Source organism: Phasianus colchicus, chromosome 1 (assembly GCF_987193195.1).
Source record: "Phasianus colchicus chromosome 1, bPhaCol1.hap1.1, whole genome shotgun sequence".
NCBI lineage: Eukaryota > Metazoa > Chordata > Aves > Galliformes > Phasianidae > Phasianus > Phasianus colchicus.
This window is the reverse complement of record NC_143436.1, coordinates 21,098,288-21,121,339: the sequence shown is the minus strand read 5'-3', so window position 1 is coordinate 21,121,339 and position 23,052 is coordinate 21,098,288. Positions and strand designations below refer to the sequence as shown.

Genomic DNA, 23,052 nt, shown 5'->3' with positions numbered 1-23,052 from the left:
GCCCTGTAATGCAATGCGGTCTGGGGCTTCAGAGCTGGAACTTGGGCAACCAGCGACTCATGGTATAGGAACAGAGCAGACTTCAGTGAGGTTCTAAAAGGAGAGAATCTGCATCCGCTGCTGATTCAGAGGCAGAAGCAGAGCGATGCCCGCACACCGCCCCGGTACAAGCAGGCTGCGTGCGGGTAGGGTACGGGTGCCGAAGGCAGCATAGGAAGTTGCGAGATGAAATTGTACGCGGTGGTTACATTGCTGATTCCGCAAGCCGCTGATATGAAGTGTGTTCTGAAAACGTGAACCAATACACAAACCAGAGAACGCTTTAATTTAGTTGCTGGGTTTGGGGCATCTAAGGTTTTCAAGACCTGTCCCGTAGTCTTCATCACTTCAGTCCTCCCCGACGAACAGCGTTCCGGTGAGCGCACGGACTTAATGCTGTCGGGGGGACTCCGGTACCTCCAGGAGCTCCGGCAGAGCGGCCCGCAGCTCCTCCTGCCCCGCCCCGTCCCCCGAGCACCACACCGTGCCCGGCCCGCGCCCCGGGGCTGCGCTGCGGCCCCTCCCCTCCGGGCTCCCCGACCCGGCACTGCCCCCGGCCCGGCCCGGCCCGCCGCCTTCCCCTCCCCTTCCCCTCGCGGTCCCTCCTCCCGCCGGCGCCGGCCGTGCCCGCCTCGCTCCCCGCTCCCCGCCCCGGCTGAGGGGCGACCGCCGCTGCTGCTGCCTTCGCCGGCGGCGGCTCCGCTAAAATGTCCGAGCGCGGCGGCTTCTACCGGCAGGAGCTGAACAAGACGGTGTGGGAGGTGCCGCAGCGCTACCAGAACCTCACGCCCGTGGGCTCGGGCGCCTACGGCTCGGTGTGGTAGGTGCGGGGCGGCGGGCGGAGGCCGGCAGGTGCCGGGAGCTGGGCGGCCGCCCCGGGCCCCGTTCCTCGGAGCCGCCCGGCGCGGGGACGCGATGCCGCAGCGAAGGCCGCGGCCGAGGGGGGAACGCGCGGAGGGGGCCGAGCGGCGGCGGGGAGCGGCCCGGGGAGGCGGGGGGCGGCGGCCGGCGCTTTCCTTGCGGCGCGCGGCGCCCTCCCCCACGGCCGGCGGCGCCCCGGGGCCGGGCCGTGCCTCGCCGTAACCCGGGCAACCGCGCCCGCCGAGCGGAGCCCGCCGAACGGGGCGGCCCCCCGCCGTGCGCGCTGCCCCGAGCGCTGCGCTCCGCTCCGACCCTCGGCGCCGCTCGCGCCGGGTGACACCTGCCCCGCGGCGGGCATCTTGCACAGTCACGGTGCGCGCGGGAGGGAGGCGGACGGCGCGCTGCCTGTTGCTGCCCTCCGCCCCTGCCCAGCCCGGAACCGCCGGTCCCGGGGAGCGCTGCTGCCCGGGGTTGGGTGCTCGGCAGTCTTTGTGTCGTGTAAGGGTTTATCGCGTCGCTTATCGCACGGCGCTCCTGGGTTTTATTACAATACCGTGTTTGCGGTCCCAGCGCAGGGCTGGGTGTATCTGATGCGCTGAGCTGTCTTTTAAAACGGCCTGAGCCAGGTTTTGGAAAGAACAGTGATGTTTAAAGAGTTTGTGAGGAAGGATCGTAAGCCAAGTGGAATTACGTGAAAACCCACCCATATAGCGGGCCTTTAAGTAAATGCGCTGCACAGAAAAAGGTTCTGTAGAACTCCGCCTTCTGCAGTTCACAAAACTTCTCTCTCTCCAGTCGGATGCCAGAGAACATTCGTGCAGTTTGTTATTTATTGCTTCCTCCTCTAGCTCTGTAAAATGCCCCACACGTAAAGTAGGAATATTTATGTAAGAACCCCCCTCCAACCAGTAGTAGCACCCAGGGCTTGAGAATTCTCTCTTAATTCTACGTTATTTTGGTTTGATGCTTGCGCAGGGGAAAGCTGGGCCAGCGCCACGGAGTGCTACCTGCTGCTGTGCAGTCCTGGAGCCATCTGGTTCTTGTGAATATTTTCACGAGGATGTGGTTTAATTTAGATCACAAACATCTTCCTTTTCTCCGAGACTTTACTAAGGAGAAGCTGGATATGCCGTACAACAGTAACTACAGTCATTTTCCAATTAAAACCGTGTTTCTGATTACTTTTCCTGCGGGGGGAAAACCCACTCTGCTGGTTTTTGTAATGAGATGTCAGGGCTTGAGAGATTGCGGCGGAAATGAAAACATGTGGTGGTTTGCTCGCAGCACAGCTGGAGTTTTGTTGTGGCTGTTTTTAACAGGGTTAGTGTTGTTAATTTATGGTATTTATTTTTTTTTCTGCCTGTGAAGCAAATCGTGGTATTTTGTCAATGGAGATGCCCATATGAATGGAGATGGCATTATGAAGAGGAGGGTGCTATAGGAAATGAGGATGGTGTAGGAAAGGTTCGCTCTAAAATACCTGTTTAAGCACTGAGTGCAGTAATGAAATATTACTCTACATTAATAGTCTTGTTAACATTGATGAGGTACAAGCCCAAACAGGTCCTGAATGTGAGGAAAAGACTCATGTCTCAAAAAAGCCATTTATTTTTAGTCCCTATTGAAATTGATTTTTTTCCCTCTATCAGCTCATGCTTTACCCAGGAGACCCATGAAGCACAACCATTCCCCTGAGAAATAGCTATGCTGCTTCTGTGAATAATCGTATTCCTTCAGGAAGATGTCACAAAGCGTGTTTAAGTCTTACAGAAACCACTGGAATTAAACAAATTCTTAAGTGCTGTGCTGAAAAGAAGCCAAAGTCCTGAACTCCAAACACTGGATTTAGGACAAGAACAAAGTTCCTGTTTTCTACCTCAGTGAAGCTCTGTTTTTGGTCCTTCCCTTTCCTCTTGTACAGTAACTTATCTGCAGATCAGGATACTTGTGCAACCAAAGCAATATTTGGTAATAAGAAGTATAATGTAGATACTTGAATTTAAGCTAACTTCTGCTTATCCTCCTTTTGCTTGCAGCTGAAAAATCAGTAGAAGAATTTGGGCTAGAATGCCATGTTTTGGCCCAGTTTATTGACAATTTATAAGTCCAGTTTTTGCTCTGGTCTTCAGCATTATCACCTGTCTGATAAGAGCTTCTTCATCTTTGAACAGCGTTTTGTTATGCCCTAAGTTACATAACACAGACAGCTATTTGTGTGGGGTCTTTTTAAAGCTTGTATGCCTCTTTTCATGCCAGGTTTTGCACACTGTCTTTCAACCTACTTAATTTCATCCCCGCCTGAGAGGTGCAGACGGCCCTCTGCGCTGTGTTGTCTCTGATCTCCCCAACAGGTTATTTTCCATTAGCATATAGAAAACGTTGCTTTCTGCCTTCTCAGGAAAGAACAGACCTTGCCCACTCAACAGAAGCATGTGAAGGACTTCTTCCCAAACAGAAACATCTACGGTTTCCTCAGAGGCCTTTGCTATCAGCAGTACTTTCTTTGTGCTGTCCTTTCCATACGTTTTGCCTTTCCTCATGCAGTCAGTCTCCTTTAGTTTCAACAGCATGCAATGCCCAGCACAAACCCAGGTTGCAAAATACGTTTTAGAAAGTAGGCTGCTAAGTTTGAGTGTGATGACATAGGCCTCAGATCGGGAAGTGGGTGAGCAGAGTCTCTCTGAAGTTGTGCACATAGCACAACACTTAAACAGGTCCCTCCACCCTGCTCACATGAAGGGCACACTTAATATCCGTTATGTTTTTGTCCTGGCTTATCTCCTGAACAGCTGGGGGTAGCTTAGGCTTCTGTTTTGCTTTGAGGAAGTACAAGTGGAAAAATAGAAGTGGAAGACTTGAATCCTGAAGTTTAACCGTTTTGCCCCCATCCACCCAGTCCTGTGATTGCTGATTAGGCTGTCACTTTGATGTGCAGAGGGCAGTACCTTGCGAGACTGGAACATAAGATCACTGAGACTATCCTTTCTCCATCAAGGGTCTCTAAACAGGTGCTGAACCACCCATGCAAATTAAAAACAAACAAAAAATAACTGATATAAATTGACTACCAAAGCAAGAAATTACTTCATCCAAGGTTGTACTTGGTGACTTATGATATGATATGCTATGATAATGTTTCTAAAGGGACTGAGTGTGAGATTTCAACTATAAACTCACCTTACTAGCATTATGATATGTGTCCTTGTAACACTTTATGTTTGTTCAAATAGTGTGTGCTTAGATAAGCTTTTAGTGTAGCAATAACACACAGCTGCTGTGCTAATGCAGATGGAAACCAAAGATCTCGACATGTTGAGGCAGGATCCCAGCCATATCAGAGCTAACAGATTTCAGTGGACTCACTTTGGGTTGCTTCTCATGTGGATTAAATCTTTTGTTTCCAGTGTACGTATGGGGGCTGAGATTAATCCTAAATATGATTGTATTTTACTGGAAACATTTTTTAAAAAATTAACACATTAATATTGTTGCTATCTGTGCTTCAAAAGATGGATCAGGGGAGGAAGAAGGCAGGGCACTGTTAATGAGTATTGGCCAGGGAGGCAAATACTTGAGTTGGGTAAAAGTGACTTTGCTGGAGTACGGGGTGGGGTGCAGAAAGCGTGTCATTCCTTTTGTCCTGTTTCATTCAGCGGGTTTTCCAGTTACTCAAACAGTGTAGATACTGACTTCGGAAAGGAAAGTGAAGTGGTACTCAGTAGAGTTGAGGTTCATATTTCAAATAAAAGTGTCTAAGAGTGTATTCAGTGAAAGATATTGAATCAGGAAGGAAGTGTTTGCAGAGAAGGATAAGAAGGGCTGCAAATAACGTTGTAGGTAGGACGGTCTCATTAAGCCACAGGAGTAGTTAGGGAGCAGATAAGAAACATGCATGAGGAGTGTTGTGGAATGAGGTATAGGATGGGTGAAAAAATGTAAGCTCAAGAAGCATGGAAGTCATCCTTGTGTTTTGCTGGTTTTCTTCTGGGAGGAATTATTGAGAGCTTTCTTAGGAAGCAGGGCTACATGAGATATGAGGAGCACAAGATGAGCGAGTTGTGGCAGAAAGACAGAAATACAGAACTACGGCCTTCTATATGGCTGTAGGAATACATCAGCAGAATAAAAATTCTCTGTAGAGGGTCTCCTCTGTCCCAACTTCAGTATAGTTTGCTATAATATGCACCTTCCTGACCATGCAATCGAGCAATGGCATAGCTAACAGCTTTCATCATCACAGATATTGGGATTGCAATGGCCTAGGATGCATGATCCCTGGTCCAGAGTCCTACAGCCTGATTACTTCCACACAGCTTCCCAGAGAGCTGTCTGCAATTTCATAATCAACTATTAGCCATTGGGTGCCAAAGAGGCCTCATCTTCGCTCTGTGTGTACAGTTGCAGGAAGGAGGGGCGTTTCAAAACCCCTACATGACCTGAGAACAAAGGGCTATCATTTAATATTTTGGGCAGCATGCAGAGAGAAAACAGGAAATGTGAAGGAGCAGTGGGGGAGGAACAGAAAAAGAAGGACAGAAGTGTCAGTTGGATTTTGTCTGTTCGGGTTTATGTAATGTATTTGAAAGCACTAATATTTTTCTTATTAAGCTTTATATTGGGTTTCACTGGGAGTGTTTCTGGCATTAGGTTCTGAGCCTGCAGTTTGTAGCTGCCTGCAGTCTTCTCTAACAAAATGCTGGATAGAATACGTTTGTCATTAGTACTGTATTGGCTTTGTGGCAATTGACTGATTTTCTTGCTTAAATACTGGCATTGGGCTTATAGGCTGTCTAAAACACATTATTATTTTAGTATCTGTGAGTTGGCTGCAGGTGCAGAGAAGCTAACAGCTTATGACCCCAACCTTTTGTTTGTTTCTCTCACAAGGGTATTTTTAAATGCATCACTACCACTGATGTAAGCTATACTATCTATAATTCACCTAGAAAAGTGTGGCTGCTCCTCCGTAAAGTTATTTGAAAATGTAAGTCACCGTGGAGACATAAAAGACAGACCAGCAGAGGAAAATGAGCTTGTAGATACAGAGGCTGATACAGCATAATGATACATATTATCATTAAAAGAAAAATAGGTAATGCATTCATGTAAGCACATGCGTAGGAATTATTCAATAATGCTTTTGCAAGGTCTGCTTAAAAGTATGTATTTATTTTTATGTTGGTTAAAGAGCAGTTATACTGTGTATGTAATAGATACTTCCTACTTTTATGTTTAGTGCTAGTGGTAAATTAATCTGAGGTAATTGACAGTGATTGAACTAAAGCCAGAACAATTGATGCCAGTGCTTACCATAGTGTGTAGGAATAACATCCAAGTGATAGGATATAATTTTACAATGAATAACCTGTCATCATTAAGGAAGTTCTTTTTCTCTAATGAATAGATTAATGTGTTGTTTCAGAGCTGCCCATTGCTCATCCTCCCACCCTTTGTCTTGTTACTGTCTCATTTTTTTTCCATGGGTTCCTTCCAATGCACATATATGTTGTGATTGGTGTGATTTATTAACAAATACAAACTCTACCTCTTAATGGGGGGAAGTCACCAATTTGAATTTGTGTAAAGTAACAAATCATTTACAGAGAAGAAACAAATGATCCAATCCCTGGATTTACTTAGCTGCCTGGCTTGGTCTTAGCATGGGTGGCCTTGTTCTGCTATATTACCAGTGGCTGCCGCGGTCCATTTCCAGGTGCTGGGTAGATGCTGTCTATGCTTTTTCAGGACTGTTCACATAATCACTGAATGACTGAGGTTAACATTGACCTGTGGGTCCACCTGGCCCAATCCCTGCTCAAGTAGGGACACCCAGAGCAGGGTGCCCAGCTGCATGTCCAGGCAGCTTTTTAAGATCCCTAGGGATCTCCAGAGCCTCTGTGGGCAACATGTGTCATTGTTCTGTCACCTGCACCGCACAGCAGTGCTTCCTCATGTCCAGATGGAGCCTCCTGTGTTCTGATTTATGCTTATCACCTCTTGGCCTGGCACTGGGCACCATTGAGAAGAGCCTAACTCTATCTTCATATCTTCAGGTATGTTTATATATACCTGTTGACATATTCTGCCATCAGTAAGAAGTAGTCTGGCTTTAAAAAAAAAAAAAGAAAAAGAAATTTAAAAAAAAAGAAAAAAGAAAAAAAAAAGAAGAAGAAGAACAAGATCCTAGAGAAAACCCAGAAGACAAAAATCATCAACTAAATCTTGCAATCAAAACTTTGAACCATATGATATGTATGTGCTCACATACTATACAAAGAGCACAATGACACTATTTGATGGAGCAAATTCTCAGCTACAGAGCACTCATTTTCAACATTATCACCACCATTAGCTGTGCATTTTTGCCAGCAGTGAGCAACATCCTGCATGCTGTGCTCATGAAAATCTGTACCAGAGGTGAGCCACAGTTGCTGTCACCACTGCTGAAATGCACACCCACTGCCTTGCTGTGCTCACATCCACTGCTTGGTCTTCATAAGTGTTCTGCAAGGGACATCTGGCCATAAAGGTGTTCATATCTCCTGCAATGGGAGGAGTTCATGGGGATGCGAAAGGGTGCTAAGGTCTGTGGACAAGATCTCAAGGTGTGGCTGTGCTTAATATGTGGCAGAAATTCTATGTACTTTCCATTTTGTTTTCTGGATGTTAATTTATTTCTCACCAAAATTATTAAGGTTCTGCTCATGTTAATCTGTGTTTCGAGCGTGAATTGCATTTTGTTTTCTTTGATTTTTCCTTTTACATTTACATGCATTTACACGTATACATTTAGTGGGGAATGCTCATTCTGGGAAGTGTCTCACCTGGGTTGGCCAGTGAAGGAAAGGAACTCCTGTGTAGTGCTGTGCTAGAGGATGAGCACTGCATTGTGAATTGCCAAACCTCCTATCATTGTCACAACAAATTTAAGGATTGACTTGTGCATCATGTTCTCTCCAGGTATGGTATATAGTGTCCATAGTGTCCAACCAGCTGTCAAACGCAGGGATAACAGCCTCACAAACTGGAACACTGAGTTGCATAAATTAAATTGGAAGTGTTAGTCTTCTGTGTGTGTGTTGGGTTTTTGTTTGTTTGTTTTGCACTTAATCCTAAATTAATCTCTAAGAACAATTATTTTTATGGATACGATGGTTCTACAAACAAAATCACGCTTTTCAGCCTACCAAAACCTTATGGTTGTCTGCAGTGATGGGGTGTGGAGTATCAGCTGATAGGGATAACGGGGAAAATTGGGAGTTTGCTGCAGATGCACCATACTGGCACCACACAGTCAGCTTGGGGCATGCCTTCATTGTGCATCACTTAGATCCTAGCTGACTGCTGAAATAAGGAGAACTCACTTCATTCAAGCAGGGCTTTTTCCAGACACTTTTTACAGTATTGCACCAGCTAATAAGCCCTCACAGCCCAAGGCATTTATTAAGTTCAGGAATGGGACCTGTTGAGCCCAGGAACAGTCCTTCCTATATTGCATACTGGAGTTTACTAAATAGGAAAAGTTGGCCCCATGCATGGTTTGGTAGTTTGGGCTCCTGCAAGCAGCCCTCCAGTTGGAACAAATGTGATTTCAAAGTCTCAAACTGCCATAGCTGAATGTTGTGCTCCTAATCCAGAAAGCCCTGAGGGATGTGGGCAGGCTGCAGAGGAGTAGTTTGTCCAGTATTACCGGTCTGCAACCACAGAGGATAAATGAACCATGGATACTGTAGAAATGACTAAATGTGTAGTCAATATTTATAAACTTCAGCACTAAAAATCCGTACCGGCAAAGTCATGAAGTTAGCTTGAAACCATTTTAAAATCTTGGACTTTTTGCCTTCTGAATTTTTGGGCTACTTTAGCTTTTTATATCCAAACTTTTCTCTGAAGCCTTAAGAAGTGAAAACATGCATATAAATAGAGATTGTTCTTTCATCTGGTGGAACATCAACCAAAATATTAGATACGGCAGCTGACAACACTGGAAAATTGTGTCTATTTTAAGCAGTGATTGAAAGTTGCACCAAGCAAAAGTCTCTTATCTGTGTCACAATGATGCCATCCCTTCAAAGAAAATGATGACTCTCTTATATCCTTGATCTGAGAAAGGACAGGAAAAAATGTTTGGCATAACTGCCAGGGGTTCTGGGTCAAGAACAATCATATCTAAAAAAGGTATTACTAAGATGAGTACGATGTTGTTTCTTGCAAAATAGAAAACAGTTAGACTTGAGTTTCTTTTTTCCCTTATACTGCAGAGGTGTGAGAGCATATTGCTCTGTGGTAATGTTAGCAGGCTCACTGAAACTACGCAATTAAAAACTCATTTTCATTGTTTTCAACAAATGAAATGCTAAAAGTAAAGAACAGTTTAGAGGTGGGAGATGATATCCCTTTACAAGTATCAAAGTTTATCTCCATAGCATTATTGTATCCAGCTACATAAAGCAATATAAATAATCAGCTCAGGATAAGTAAATGGAAAGAAAATGAGGACACAGCAATTGAATCATTGGAAGGATGATTGTTTTTGCCATCAAGCAATTGTTTCAGAGCTGGTTTACCAGAGCTGAAGCCTGTGCTCTGAAGGACCTGCATCAGTAGAAAATGCCTTGCAAAAGAAGAGAGCTCTGAGTTGCTGTCAGCTCTTTATGAGATACTGCAGATACTAAGAGGCTGACAGAGTAGGCCTCCCTAGTTGAAATGCAGGGATAGGGTGAAATGTGGGGGTATCTGAAGAGTGTAATGCATTATAAGGGAAGATGAGGGCCTGTAGTCCTTTTTTTTTTTTTTTAAATAGGAGCAGGCCTTTGGACTGTTAAGGACACACTTGTTTTGAAGGAGCCATTGTGAATCTCTTTGATCAGCAGCTGATGACAGCCACAGAAGATTCCTGCAGGTGCCGGCCAGGTGGGCCCACAGTGCTGCATGGCTGCCTGCTGACAGGCTGAAAGCCCAGTGCTGTGAGAGAGCAGCACAGAAGGGAAATGGCTACTCCTGCTGCTAACAGTCTGCCCAAGGGGCTGCAAGGGAATCTGGGGATGACTCAGATCACAACTGTGGTGATGCACGGGGGAGAGGGAAAGACTCAGTCTGAAAATCAGAGATGGGGAGGAGTGGGAGTGTGGCCTGCTGCTTAGAAACAGTGATCAGAGGTCATAGGTGCAAGGCATCCTTGAATCTGACAAACAAAATGTTCTAACAAAGTGAAATCTATCATTTTGAGTGCTCCAGTGTTTATAGCTTGAATTATAATGGTAAACGAGGAAAGGAAAAGGCTTGAAAGCATCAGCTCCAGTTACTGTTCTCCATGGTTTCTTGACTGTAGGGGAATGCTTTTAAGCCAAGACAGCTCCTGGCTTGTTTAGCTTCAATTCATGCTTTCCCACTGAAGGTCCCAAAACTCAAGCTATTTGTTTTTTCTTTCTCTCTTCCTGCGGTCTAAAAAGCAGCTGTTATAAGAATTACTAAAACAGAAAAGTAGTTCTTCATACCATTTGAATCATACGCAGGGTAAAATGCAATCTATCTTAAAGATCTGCGGTTTCTAAACTACTAAAATCCACATTTAACTTTAAAACAGGGAGGAGAGTGGTGTTGGTCATGCTAATGGGATTTCAAACTTAATTCTTCCTAGCTATGTATAATGTATATGATATTTCAAAAACTAGTACAAGCCTGATTGGCGAGGCTTGCGAATTGCCAGAAGAGCTGAGATGTTAAACACAGATTGCTGCTTTGGGCAATGTTATCTATTTATCTGTATAAACATTTCTTTTTTTACACTGTAAAACGTTAGAGAGGATATAGCAAGTACGTATTTCTGGGTTTGTGCTGCTTTCCACTGACTTCACTGACCAGGATTGCAGTCATTGCAATTATACTGCATTTTTGTTATACTAACAGCAAAGTACTGGCTTCCTTTTTATTTCTTCCGATTTACTTTTGCAGCCTTCATATTGTGTCTGTGACCAATCTTGTGGAATTTAGGGTGTCTCTACTGTCAGCTCTTGCACCATTCGTTCTCTGAGCTTCTCCACATATTTGAGCAATGCAGTGTCTTCATATCCTGAATAACTGTGTCAGAACAAGCATCTTTATGGTATCCTTTCACTCCTTCAAGTGAAACAGGTTTTCTCCTACTTCCGATGCTTTCTTCTGCTCAGGGAATGCCTTTCCTGAGGTGCTCTGCAAAGACACAACCTTTAAAACTTCACAGAAGATCCGATGCTATGATGCTGGCGAGAAAGTAACTAAGTAATCTGCTTATCTCTTTCATTGATTTTGTGAGTGATTCACTCCTTCCATGGTGTTTGCAAGAAACTAGTTGATTAAATCTGTTTCCTCTGATTCTGAGGAATGCCACTCACCAGACCAGGCTGCCCAGGGCCTCATCCAGCCTGGCCTTCAGTGCTTTGAAACTGTCAGGAGTGTTTTAAAGACTGATCGCAAGGACCTAATAGCATCTAGTGTGGCTATTGCCTCTTGTCATCCTGCACAGTGCTTTTTTTCATGTCACTTAATTTTTAGTGCTTTGTAATTCAAAAATAAGTTCAGTAAGATGAATGTATTGAGGTCTGTGCTTGCTAATCTGCTGCTAGCAATTGCAGATAGTGTTGTCCACATTTCAATTGAGAATTTCAAAGTATTTTGTTTGAAGAACTTCTTAATTAATTAAATAAATAGCGAATTAAAGCAATGTTTTTCTTAACAACAGAAAGTAGCAAACTGAATCTTTTTGTAATCACACTGTTTGATGTCACAAAGTAAAATATAAAGGAATCTTTATATTTCAATTCTTGCTCTCTGTAACAGACAGTATTTAACTGTGCTGTATTGCACTTGTATCATTTAATGCACAGGAAGCAGTGGGTCTCCCTTTTGTCCCTGTGTGTTTAGTGTCTTCCTCAGTGGGATATCTCCACATGTCTGAAGTTAAGCACTTGCTATATGTCAGCAAGAGCTGTGAAGTTCAGGATGTACCTGTTGTTCATTTATTACTGTTATTGCCTGAGGAAACGTTATGAGAATTGTCTTTGCATTGTGGTTATTGCTGCCTAGCTTCTCCCACTTGCAACCCATGAGTGGAAAGTAAAAGAAGACAAAGGAGTGAGAATCCCTGGTAGAGAGAAGTTTCTCCAGTAAAACCCAGTGAACAAGGGGAGAGTTTTGAAAGGAAGTGTGCTTTCAACGTGGACTTTTTTTTTTCTTGTAGTTCAGCTTATGATACCAAAACAAGACAGAAGGTGGCAGTAAAAAAGCTTTCAAGACCTTTCCAATCACTTATACACGCAAGGAGGACCTACCGAGAGCTCAGGTTGCTGAAGCACATGAAGCATGAGAATGTAAGTGAAGAGAGTGTGCTATCCCTTCAGATTTTTTTATGACACAAGTTTGTCATATAGGCATAATTTCTATTAGGTACAATCTTATTAGAAAAGTGCAAAGAACTCTTTCTGGCTACACAAGATACCCGAACATGAATACCTCACCTATAATGAAGTCAGTGGACTGTAAAGACTTCCAGTATAATACTGCCTTTTTACTGCAAAATGATCTACTTTGGTCTAGGAGATTCAACTAATGGAATCTGATGGAAGCTTTTCTGTAATGTGACATTACATTTCCTGACTTTCTCTGATTGTCTACAGTCCCACTCTACTTTTTACAATTAATAGATTTTTTTAATTGGTCATGGAGATAGTTGAGACTCTACCTGCACAAACTGCCTGCCAAATTTTGCAGGTTATACTGAGTCTTCAAGATGAACACATGCCATGTAAGTTTGTAAGCTTCCTGACAAAAATTCTAAGCACTGGCAATAGTAATTGTGTATTTCTTTCCATCTTTCTAAAAATAAAATGTAAATTCTCTTGTCTTTCAGGTTATAGGATTGCTGGATGTTTTTACACCTGCAACATCAATAGAAAATTTTAATGAAGTGTAAGTAACATTTTAAAATAATTCTGACTAATTAGTAAGTAACCAACTAGTACTGTTTGTAGAAAGGAAGCATATACTTTTGTAGTAGATTTGAAGCCAAGTTTGGCTCTGTATAAAGAAACACAACAACTAAAAAAAAAATTCCATAAAAAGAAAAGCAAGGTGACAGGCCTCATTGTAGTACTTTGTGAATGATGGTTTATAAGACTGCAGGTATCTCATAAATGTTTTGGTGTTGCATAAATGCAACTTAAAGCATATTCAGTTCAATTATTTATTATCTGTAGATTGTTTTGTTCAAAGGCAGATGGGATCATTCAGGAATGCAGGAAAGTATTCTGTTGGCTACCTTAGACGAGGTAAATTAGATACCTGGATAACCAAGAGCTAGTTGTAATTTGGTGTTACTCAAACACACCATATATACTGAGTTGCTCTTGGCTTACATGTGCTATAAGCAACTACATAAACAGTTTAGACAAGGAAATACTAACAAACATTTTTTTGCTCCATAAAAATTAGTGGTCAGGCTCCTCTGGGGCAAAATTATGCAAACAAGAACTAAGAATGACAGATGCATACTTTTATCCCAACACTTTTTTTTTTTTTTTTTTTTTTTTTTTTTTTTTTTTTTTTTCCCTTCGGAAAAAATAAAATAAAATCCAGTGGAGGTAGGGAAAGAAATGACACAAAACATGCAAAGCACTCTTATTTTTAAACAATTTGATGTTGATTTCCATCATCAGATATTCCTCACAGGAACTGTACTTTAGAGGCCCCAAGCTCCCACTTCTATGTTGGTCAGAATCCCTATTCATCTTGAGGCATGATGCCTTCTCCCCTGATTGAACTGCTCTAGTATTTCATGGAGAGAAAAGCAGATAAAAGCTTTTAATGTGCCATAAGGATTTTTCTTTTTCCCCATATTAAATCTCATAGCTGTGATTCCTTTATTAGAGCTTATAGCTGACTGGAGGGACATAAGCCATACATGAGTAGAAATTGGAAAAGGAATGTAAACAGGAGTGTGTAGTTTACTCATTAGTTGTACTTCTTTTACATTCTGCCAATCTCGAATGGGGAATGTTTATTTGTTTTCTTCTATGAGGTCTGTTTTATTTCCACAGGTATCTTGTGACAAATTTAATGGGTGCTGACCTAAATAACATTGTGAAGTGCCAGAAGTTAACAGATGACCATATACAGTTTCTTATATATCAGTTACTTCGAGGACTTAAGGTATTGGCTCAATATAAGGATATATATGAGAGAGCAACCAAGATGTGGTAATGACTGGTTCAGTATTTAGAACACTTCAGTTTGTGTTGGGAGCGCTCAGATAGCAGCAAATATTTCAGAATTTTTGATTATTTTACTCACCAAAAATAAAGCCCCATGCCTGCAAATGGTGACATGTGCAATGCACATGGAATATTTCCATCAAACACTGACTTCCAGTCGGTCTATTCAAGCTGTTATTGAAGGAGATTCACTTGTTACGTGGTCTCTCAAGTGAAGGTGTTTAGTAGCACGCATTGTGTGCTTCAGACATTTTCTCTGTCAAGGGAAAGTAATGAAAAACAAAACTTACGGAGAATGTGAAATTGTTAAAGCTTAACATTGCAGTTAATTCACATTTGTGCTTTGAAAGACCTGAGCCAGTTTGAAAAAAAATACAGCCCTGATATTTGTAGAGAGCATCTCATGGGTGGGGAATAAGTGAGTTGGTTGGATTTATTGGGAAACTTTTGGAAGTAGTAGTTTATTCTAGCAGTGTACAGCGTTACACAGGATCACTTAGGATTTATTCTTCCTGTAAACTCATTGTTTCCTTTAATCACATTGTCAAAGTGTATACAACTCAATCATGTAGACAATTGGCAATGAAATTGTAGCAAAAGCTTCCTAAAGAACTGAAATATGTTTCATTTTGCTGACATTAAACATGAAAGTATCTATAAACAGCAGAAGATTTAGGAAATGCTTTGCAGTACTAGATGATAAACATTTTCCTCAGCCAGTGTTGAGTGTTTTTTTCAAGGCATATGTAAAAAGAGAAGAGAGAGCTCAGCTGCTGAGTAAACTTCATAATATTTGAAAATTTTGACATGGAAAACAACTGTGTGTTTGAAAGCAAGCAGTGTTGAAAAGCTCTGAGATGTTTACTGTGTGGTTTTGAGGAAGTCATCTGGTGCCCGAGAGGATAATTCTTATTCGTGCTTGTGGGTTCTGTCAATTTAAGTGCAGATTTTAGTGAAGAATTGCAGAACTGAGCCCTTAATTGCTTTGTCTCATTTACTTAAGTTCATAGCTTAAGAATGAAGATGAATCCAGAGTTAATTATCCAATTCACAGTTTTGAATTTGACTGTGTTGTGTCAGAGCTAAGTAACAGTTGAGCTCAAAAGTGAATATTCATTTCAGAAATGCACTGTCTCTGTTTCCAAGGGGAGGGGTTGCTTGTTACTTGGAATTGAAATTCTCACATCTCATTAGCTGAACGTTTGATCAGAGATAACTCCCTCTTTACATCTAAGCTGCCGTCATTACAGCTTTAGTCCTTATACCTGGACTCATGGGTACGTCTGTCTGGAAGTACTCAATACAGGCTTCAAGCCCTGCAGATCCCATTGGAACACATGAGGGGCTGGTGTGGCAGGCAGGTAGAGCTGCTTGGTGGTACTATAGCATCCCTTCTCAGCAGCACTGTACGCAGTTAATTCTGTTGCAAGCAGTGTTCTGGTTTCGTCCACATTCAGCTGTTTATAGTTATTGTGAAGAGCATTTAAGTGTGTCCCTGCCCCAGTGATAAACAGTGTGTAGGCCTGGAACGAAAAGAATGCAGTTTTGTTTTCTTTGGGTTTTTGCCCAGTTGATATAAACATTTTTTGTGCAATCTTCGCTCCTAAAAGATGGTAGTTGCTTCTTTAGAGAATGGAAGAGTATGTTTCAGAGCTCCTACTGGTCCTTATCAGTAAGATTATATAAATAAATTGGCTGTCAGTCTTAACAGTTGAAGTATAGGCAGTTACAGGTTAAGCTTTTCTCAGTCTTTGAGATCTTGTATTATGCGTAAAATAGCAGAGACAGTAAATAACCATTGAAACACCACTTTGTATCCCTCCTGAAAGTAGATCTGAAACAATGCCTGGATGTCTATTCTGACCACTATCTTGTCCAGGGGATCAAATATGTGCCACCCACATTCAGTGTTCACAGTATGGAAAAATAACTTGTGTTACTTAGGTGTCAGCCATACTATTCCCAAGGCCACTGTCTGTACTGAGAAACCAACTGCTCAAAATGGCCAGCTAGGTAAGATTGGAATATGTTTCAGTATTTTCAAAATGAGAAATTTTTGATGGAGAATTACTGCAAGTATTGCTTACGACAGTGTTTACAGTTACTTTTTCTGAAATATCTATCTCTGGGTAAGATAAAGCAGATAGGTTTTGAAATTAGTCACATCCCCATCTGCCTTGAATGCGTAGTGTGACATAAATCTTTGCTGTATATAAAACCATCAGGTCCAGTAGCAAAAAGATAAAGCAAGTGACCTACATCTTCCTAACCTCTGACTTCCAATTTTACCTTTTTTTTCCCCTTGTTGTTTCACAGTATATTCACTCAGCTGGAATCATCCACAGGGTGAGTTCATTCATTGCTATAATAAAGGTGAATGGAGTGTGTCCCTCCATGTGTTGAATGTGTTATTAAGACATATTTATAATATACCTTAAAAGGTTAAAATGGTACCTGACTGACTCTCTGTGTTCTGGTACAGGACCTGAAGCCCAGTAACTTAGCTGTAAATGAAGACTGTGAATTGAGGGTAAGAATCATTCTGTTGTAGTGAAGAGTGCATGAGGAATCGTTCTATTATAATGAAGAATGTTTTAATAGCTTTCAGTGTTACAGTTCTCTAAGGAAAACTTTTATTTGCCAGTTTTGTTTCTGATTCTATTAATTTTGTATGCTTGCTACTATTGTTCTCTGGCCATAGAAGCATTTTCATGAACATGTTTTCTCCCAAATGTGAATTTATTATCACCACAAGTCTCCTTACAAAGCATTCCTCCCCAGTTCCTCACAGACAGAACATAGACATGTTCTATCTAGACACATCTCATGATAGAGTACTTAATTGGGTAGCTCTTGCACTTTTAAGCTATGATGTCTACACATGCCAAGTTTAGATGAGGCCATGTAGCAGCTTTCATTTTTATATCTACAGAATATACAAGTTAAATTTAATAAACATGTTATGAAAGATGCTGGTATCTTTCCCCAGGTACAGTCAGCATTAACACCAAAACAAAACAAACCCATAAATCACACTGTTGAGGTACTATGTTAATTCACATCTCCATATAAATACATATCTTTCTGTATCCATGTGATGCAATATTAACTAATAGGCACGAGGCTCTGAAGGAAAAAGGGGAAGTTGCTTTCTAAGCCTTAAAGCTTGAAAATGAGTAGCTTAGCATTTCTCCATGACACGTTTCTTTCTCTGACTGGGATTCTGCTGTAATCACTTTATTCCAGCTGCGAGGGATTTAAATTTCCAAATATTGTGAGAACAAAAAAGAGAAATGCAATACTGAGTAAGAGCAATGCTTTTAGGTTCTCATGCTAATCCTGATCTGTTGTAAGAAACTGTAGTTCCTGTTTGGGTTAGTGAGAGCTGCAGATGCTCAGCAATTTTCATGATTATCCCTTTAATGTTTTTACGCATGTGTACGTTCAGCATCTGTGAAATGTTATAGTTCATCTGGTTCTGATCATTCACTTTAAAATGTGTGCTGTGCTTTTGTACTGTAAGAACCTTTTAATCTTGTTTTCTATTATTTTATCTGTCCACATTTCTTCCTACCATTTGCTACGTTGTTCTTTGCTTTCTTTATAGCTTTACTTCCTCTGATACCAAATTATTTTGTAATATAACAAACTAGTGGACATTTCCAAGTACAAGCAAGAAGGAAATAGAAGCAAAAAGATGCAGGACATGTTTGTGTGTACACATTTGATAGAAGGCATCAGCTATTAAAAAAAAATTTTGCTGACACTTACTTATAATAATGGAGACGTTGGTATTCAAGTTTCAAACCCTTATTCATGCCTTATTTGTCTCATGTATCTTTTTATAGAAATATATAATGCTCTTAATGTTTATTAGAAGTAAATATGTTAATGTGTTGTTTCTACTTTAGCATTTTTCTTTAGACTTTTTATATCATTATATTGGATTATAAATGCAGAATTTTGAATTATAATCTTAAAATGTTTGTGTTCCCAGTGAAAAGAATTTGCCATCAGGTTAATAGATAACACTGGATCTCAGAATGGGATTGTGACTGGTTTTATTCACATTTCTGTGTGAAGAGATGCTGAGTAATCAGATAGCAAACAATACTGAAGCTGAACATTACCCTTTCACAACAGCATCTCTTAAAGTGTGGGATACCTTTTAGCTCCACAATTAGTTGGACATAGACTAATTAAAAAATGGAAAGAAAGCAATGAGCAGAAAAAATTATTTGAAGTAATTTCCTGTCAGTGTAAACTCACAAAGGGAGAACGTATGGAAGGGAACATTCTGCCATCGTGCCTATGAGTAACGTGTACCTAAACTGAGCTCTGTTGTTGTTTCGCTGGGGGAGCTCTATCAAAAATAGATGGCACATGATGCAAATGTACCTCGTTGTGCAGGATGTATGTTCCCCTCCTAGTGACATCAGAACACTGCTTGATTTGGGCAAATGCTGCCTGTGCGCATCAGTGATGAGAGCAATATGAGAGAGAAACAACAAAACTTCTGGGGGTCTGTGATTTGCTTGCATGCTCCTTAAATGCTGTGTCCAGTGGCATTTGCTGTTGGCACTTCATACAAATGTTCCCAGTTGGTAGTGTTTCATTTCTATACCAACAGTGCTTGTTTTTCAAAAAGCAAGTGTTAGAGGAAAACTTGAACATTAGGCAAAGTTTTTCTTAGAAAACAAAGGGCCGGACTCATCACTGTGGAAGTATCTCTATCATCCCCATAGACAGCACACAGCAGGGAGAGCACAGGAGCTCATGCACAGCATTGCAGTTTTACTTCACCGGTGGAGAGATGCTTGGGCTCAGATATGAACCATCAGAATGGCTTGGGTTGGTGGAGACCTTAAAGATCCTCTTGTTCCAGCCCTCACTGGGGTGGTAATGGGGAAGATCATTACCCAAAACAAAAGTAACAAAAGCTATTTCTATTTATTTTTATCATTCTGTAGATTTTAGACTTTGGTTTAGCTCGACAAACCGATGATGAAATGACAGGCTACGTTGCAACAAGATGGTACAGAGCTCCAGAAATCATGTTGAACTGGATGCACTACAATCAAACAGGTAGACTACAGAGACTTCATTTTGCTACAGCTGTATATAGTTATAGTATACCTATATGGAAACAACTCCACTTAATGATGTCTTTGAGTCATCCTACACATTTCTCTCTTCTATTTTTTGACAGTTGACATCTGGTCTGTTGGATGCATCATGGCAGAGTTGTTAAAAGGGAAGGCCCTGTTTCCAGGAGATGATTGTATCCTTAAGTAAAAGCAGAAAAATGCAGCTATAGAAATACTGTACAGTTCTTCCATTTTTCTAATAGATCAAATGTATGACAGTGCTTTTCAGGTAACAGATTTCTAAAACTATAAACAATTTTTGTTATACTTTCAGTTTGATATATATTGCTGCTAAATATGAGACCATCCAGTAGAAAAAGAAGCAGGAACAGATGTTCCTAAACAATAGTTACATTTTTTCCTTATGTTGTATCTGTATTTAAATAATAGCCATGTTACAACAGAACAGTTTTCTTCCACGTGTGTGTCTTACATAAATGACAGACATTAAAAATGAAGCTGGGTAATGACAGTATTTTTGATCTGCTAATACTGTGTTAAGACATAGAACTGCTCTAAGGCTGGAAGTTCCTCAAGTGCAAAAAAACCTCACTTTTCAATAGTAAGTGAATAAATAGGGATATCACTTCCTGTTACAAAACAAACCAGAATTTCCAGAAGTGCCACAGAGGCGACAGAATGCTTTCTTTCCTCCAGCACTGTGCTGTGGATTCCATTGGCACTGTCTGTGCTGACAGGAGAAATAAGAGAACAGGTGCTGAGGAGAGCAGTAAAATAAAACAGTAATGTTAATGAGGAAGGAGAAAATAACTGCATCAGAGAAAGAAAGCTTTTAATGTGAGAAACAAAGGCACATGCTTCTGTACTGGATGTTGACATATCTTACTACTCTAAACCTCCTCAAAAACCAATGCTTATGCTGAAACCAAACCATTGCCAGGTGTGGAACAGCATCATGTTAGAATTGCCTGATAAAGCTGTTAAGAGAAGTGAGAGGCCAAAACTTCCCACTGACTCTTCTGCCATGCTCAGCCTCATTAGGCTCTACTGTAAGCACAGGCATTGTTCAGATGTCCATCGTCTGGATGATCACTGTGCTTCAGACTGGTTATGTACTACATGGAAAGATCAGTACATCCAGCTTTGAAGGAATAAGATATTTTGCTGTTATAAAATATTGTCTATGACCATATGATTACAATTATGTAATTAATTACATGACTACAACTTAAAGTTGTAGAATAGCATTCTCTAGGGAAAAATGTAGTGTGTTTTACGGGTCGTATATGACAACAAAAAATGCATATTTTAAAGTTTTTAATCTTGACACAGTTCAAAGCTACCAAATGCGATTTTTCCTTTTACCAGCTCTCGGATTAGTAATCTACTCCAATTTGGTATGATGTATTGTTTTTCAGTCCTTCAGAAAAAAAAAAAATGTGCTATTAAAATTAAGCTTAAGAGTCTATTAAATTGGAAGCTGGGACAGGCAAGCAATGTTTTTGCAGGCAATTTTCTCACATATGGGCTCACCCAACAGAGATTCACGTAGTGCTATAGAGAAATAAAGAATTAGGTCCTCCAAGTTAGGTTTAAGCAGGTATGAATTTATATCATCCAATGGACTAAAATGGAATTGTCCTGCTTAATAGTTTTAAACAACCAGCTGCATGAGAGCTCATGAATTGTTTAACCCAGCAGTTCTGTCTGACACTTACTTTTATTACGTTGCCTCTAATTTTCCTGAAATAATGTAGATATTGATCAACTAAAGAGAATAATGGAAGTTGTGGGTACACCGAGTTCCGAACTTCTGAAGAAGATATCATCAGAACATGTGAGTTCACAGCTTCATTGAGTTAGCCAATGTTTTATCATTCTTCTTTAACTGTGTGACAGACATATCTGATTTGGAAGTGAGCAGACGCCTTAAGATCATCTTTCTTTTTTAATGCTACAATAGCACCATTAAGAAAACATTATTTTCAGAGGTATCCAAATACCTTGACTGTCAGCTGGATTCATTTTGTTACGTGTTCCTGTTTCAAAGGAGTTTGCAATTGACCCTGATGATTTTTTTTTTTTTTTGCCATACTTACAATAAAAGAATTCAAACTGACATTCAACTCAGAGCATTACATTGTTATTATTAAATCTGATGTCGCTTTCACTTCTACATTTTCCATTGATGTGAGGGAACAGATATCAGAATCAAATAATGCGTTCTGTGTGAGTCATCTTATTTGGAATAATACACTACTTTGAAATTCATATTTATTCATCTCTCTGAATGCTTGTGTGAGGTCCACTCTTAATGGTGGTGTCTGTATTGTTAATAATGTGATTTTTAACTCTCCATGTAATTTTTTTTCCCTTATTCAGTAGACAAACTATTTCCACTTTGTTTCTCTGCTTAAGCTACACTTACAAGATTCCCTTAAGGCAATTACAAATATCCAGCTGAGCTGTAAGGAATGAGAGGTAGCATTGACTGATAAAGGTGTGTGATGGCCAGGATATAAAAATTCAGATAAACAACAGCGCAGATACCTGCTAAGCTGCAGCTTTTTTCTTAAACATTTTCTATATAGACATCACCCTAATACTGATGGCTGTTTTTCAGATCACGTGTATACTGATGGTTTCCTTTGAACTCAATAAAGAAAATGCTAGTTGTTTAAGTAAGCAGAAAGAATAGGGGAGCCTAAAACCAACACTACCTTTCTTGAAAGTCCAAGCATGATGAAACCTCATTAGCACACACCAGTGTGCAACCACAAAGTTTGTGGCTACTGAGTACCTGTGAGCCACGGGGCAGGAAGAGGATCAGCCCTTGTGCCAGGGGATTGGATCAAGTCTTGTACTGTGCTGTGTTAAGCATAGGAACTTGAGTAGCCTTTACAAGTTACTAAGATTCTATGACTTTTGCAGTATTAAATAACATAAACACTTATTGGAGATGGTATCTGGTTCTGTCTTAGATTTCTTGTTTAAACAGACATGGTGATCCATAGGGATTCTGAAACTGTGACATGAGGGCTAATTATAGAGCATAGGGAGAACACAAAAAACAGGTTAATGAGTGGGAGTGCAGCCAGGTCACCTCCAGGCTGCTGCTACCGAGATAGAGGAGCAGTGCCAAGAAGATGCATACCTTGTTTGGAAGTAATTGTCTCATGTGTGGGAGTGTCTGTTCCATTCCTTCCTTCTCATTCTTTACCATGTTGGTTTTTTTGGTTTTTTTTTGGTCCTTACAGTTTAGATATCACTTAATGCAGCTAGTTTTTGTGAGCAATTTTTTTCTGTTCCTCTAATAGCAAAGCTGGAGGTTATCTAAAATCTCAAGCCTATTTTCAGTTGTCAGTAGAGTGTCAAATAAATGAGAACTAAAAATCAACAGGATTTTTCAGCACAAGTTCCTGAGCTGTTTTGTCCGTTCTTCGTTGTTAATACAGGTTTAAACTGATAGCACTCCATTATTTTCAGATTAATTTAAACATCTAGATTCTATTAGTTGGGTTTAAGTGGCAAATATATAGACGCAGCTGAATGGTTGCTAAGTATACTTTGACAGGTCTGCATTGGTTGGAGGTAATTTTGACCATATCTTATTCAGTCACGGTTGGATTAGTGATGTTAATTGATGTCAGCGTAGAAAAAACTAATCCACAAATCCACAGATGTTTGTCATGAGATAAATGTACATCTTGTCCCTGCCTCGTCCATAGCTTCCATGCAAGAATGTGCAAAAGCTCTCTTCTGCTGCACGTTTCATACACGTATATAAATTAATGCCC

The 23,052-nt window shown here is 40.8% G+C and overlaps 1 protein-coding gene across 1 annotated transcript in view; it reads left to right on the top strand.

Moving 5' to 3' along the window:
- Window positions 1–343: 343 nt before the first annotated feature.
- Window positions 344–23,052, top strand: part of MAPK11 (mitogen-activated protein kinase 11) — a 30,165-nt gene continuing 7,456 nt past the window's right edge. The window contains exons 1-9 of the mRNA XM_031614972.2: window positions 344–859; window positions 12,119–12,248; window positions 12,788–12,846; window positions 13,974–14,085; window positions 16,464–16,493; window positions 16,630–16,677; window positions 19,118–19,232; window positions 19,357–19,428; window positions 21,013–21,092. Coding sequence (XP_031470832.1) covers window positions 747–859; window positions 12,119–12,248; window positions 12,788–12,846; window positions 13,974–14,085; window positions 16,464–16,493; window positions 16,630–16,677; window positions 19,118–19,232; window positions 19,357–19,428; window positions 21,013–21,092 — 759 coding nt within the window. The 5' untranslated portion in view covers window positions 344–746. The remainder of the gene's footprint in view (window positions 860–12,118; window positions 12,249–12,787; window positions 12,847–13,973; window positions 14,086–16,463; window positions 16,494–16,629; window positions 16,678–19,117; window positions 19,233–19,356; window positions 19,429–21,012; window positions 21,093–23,052) is intronic.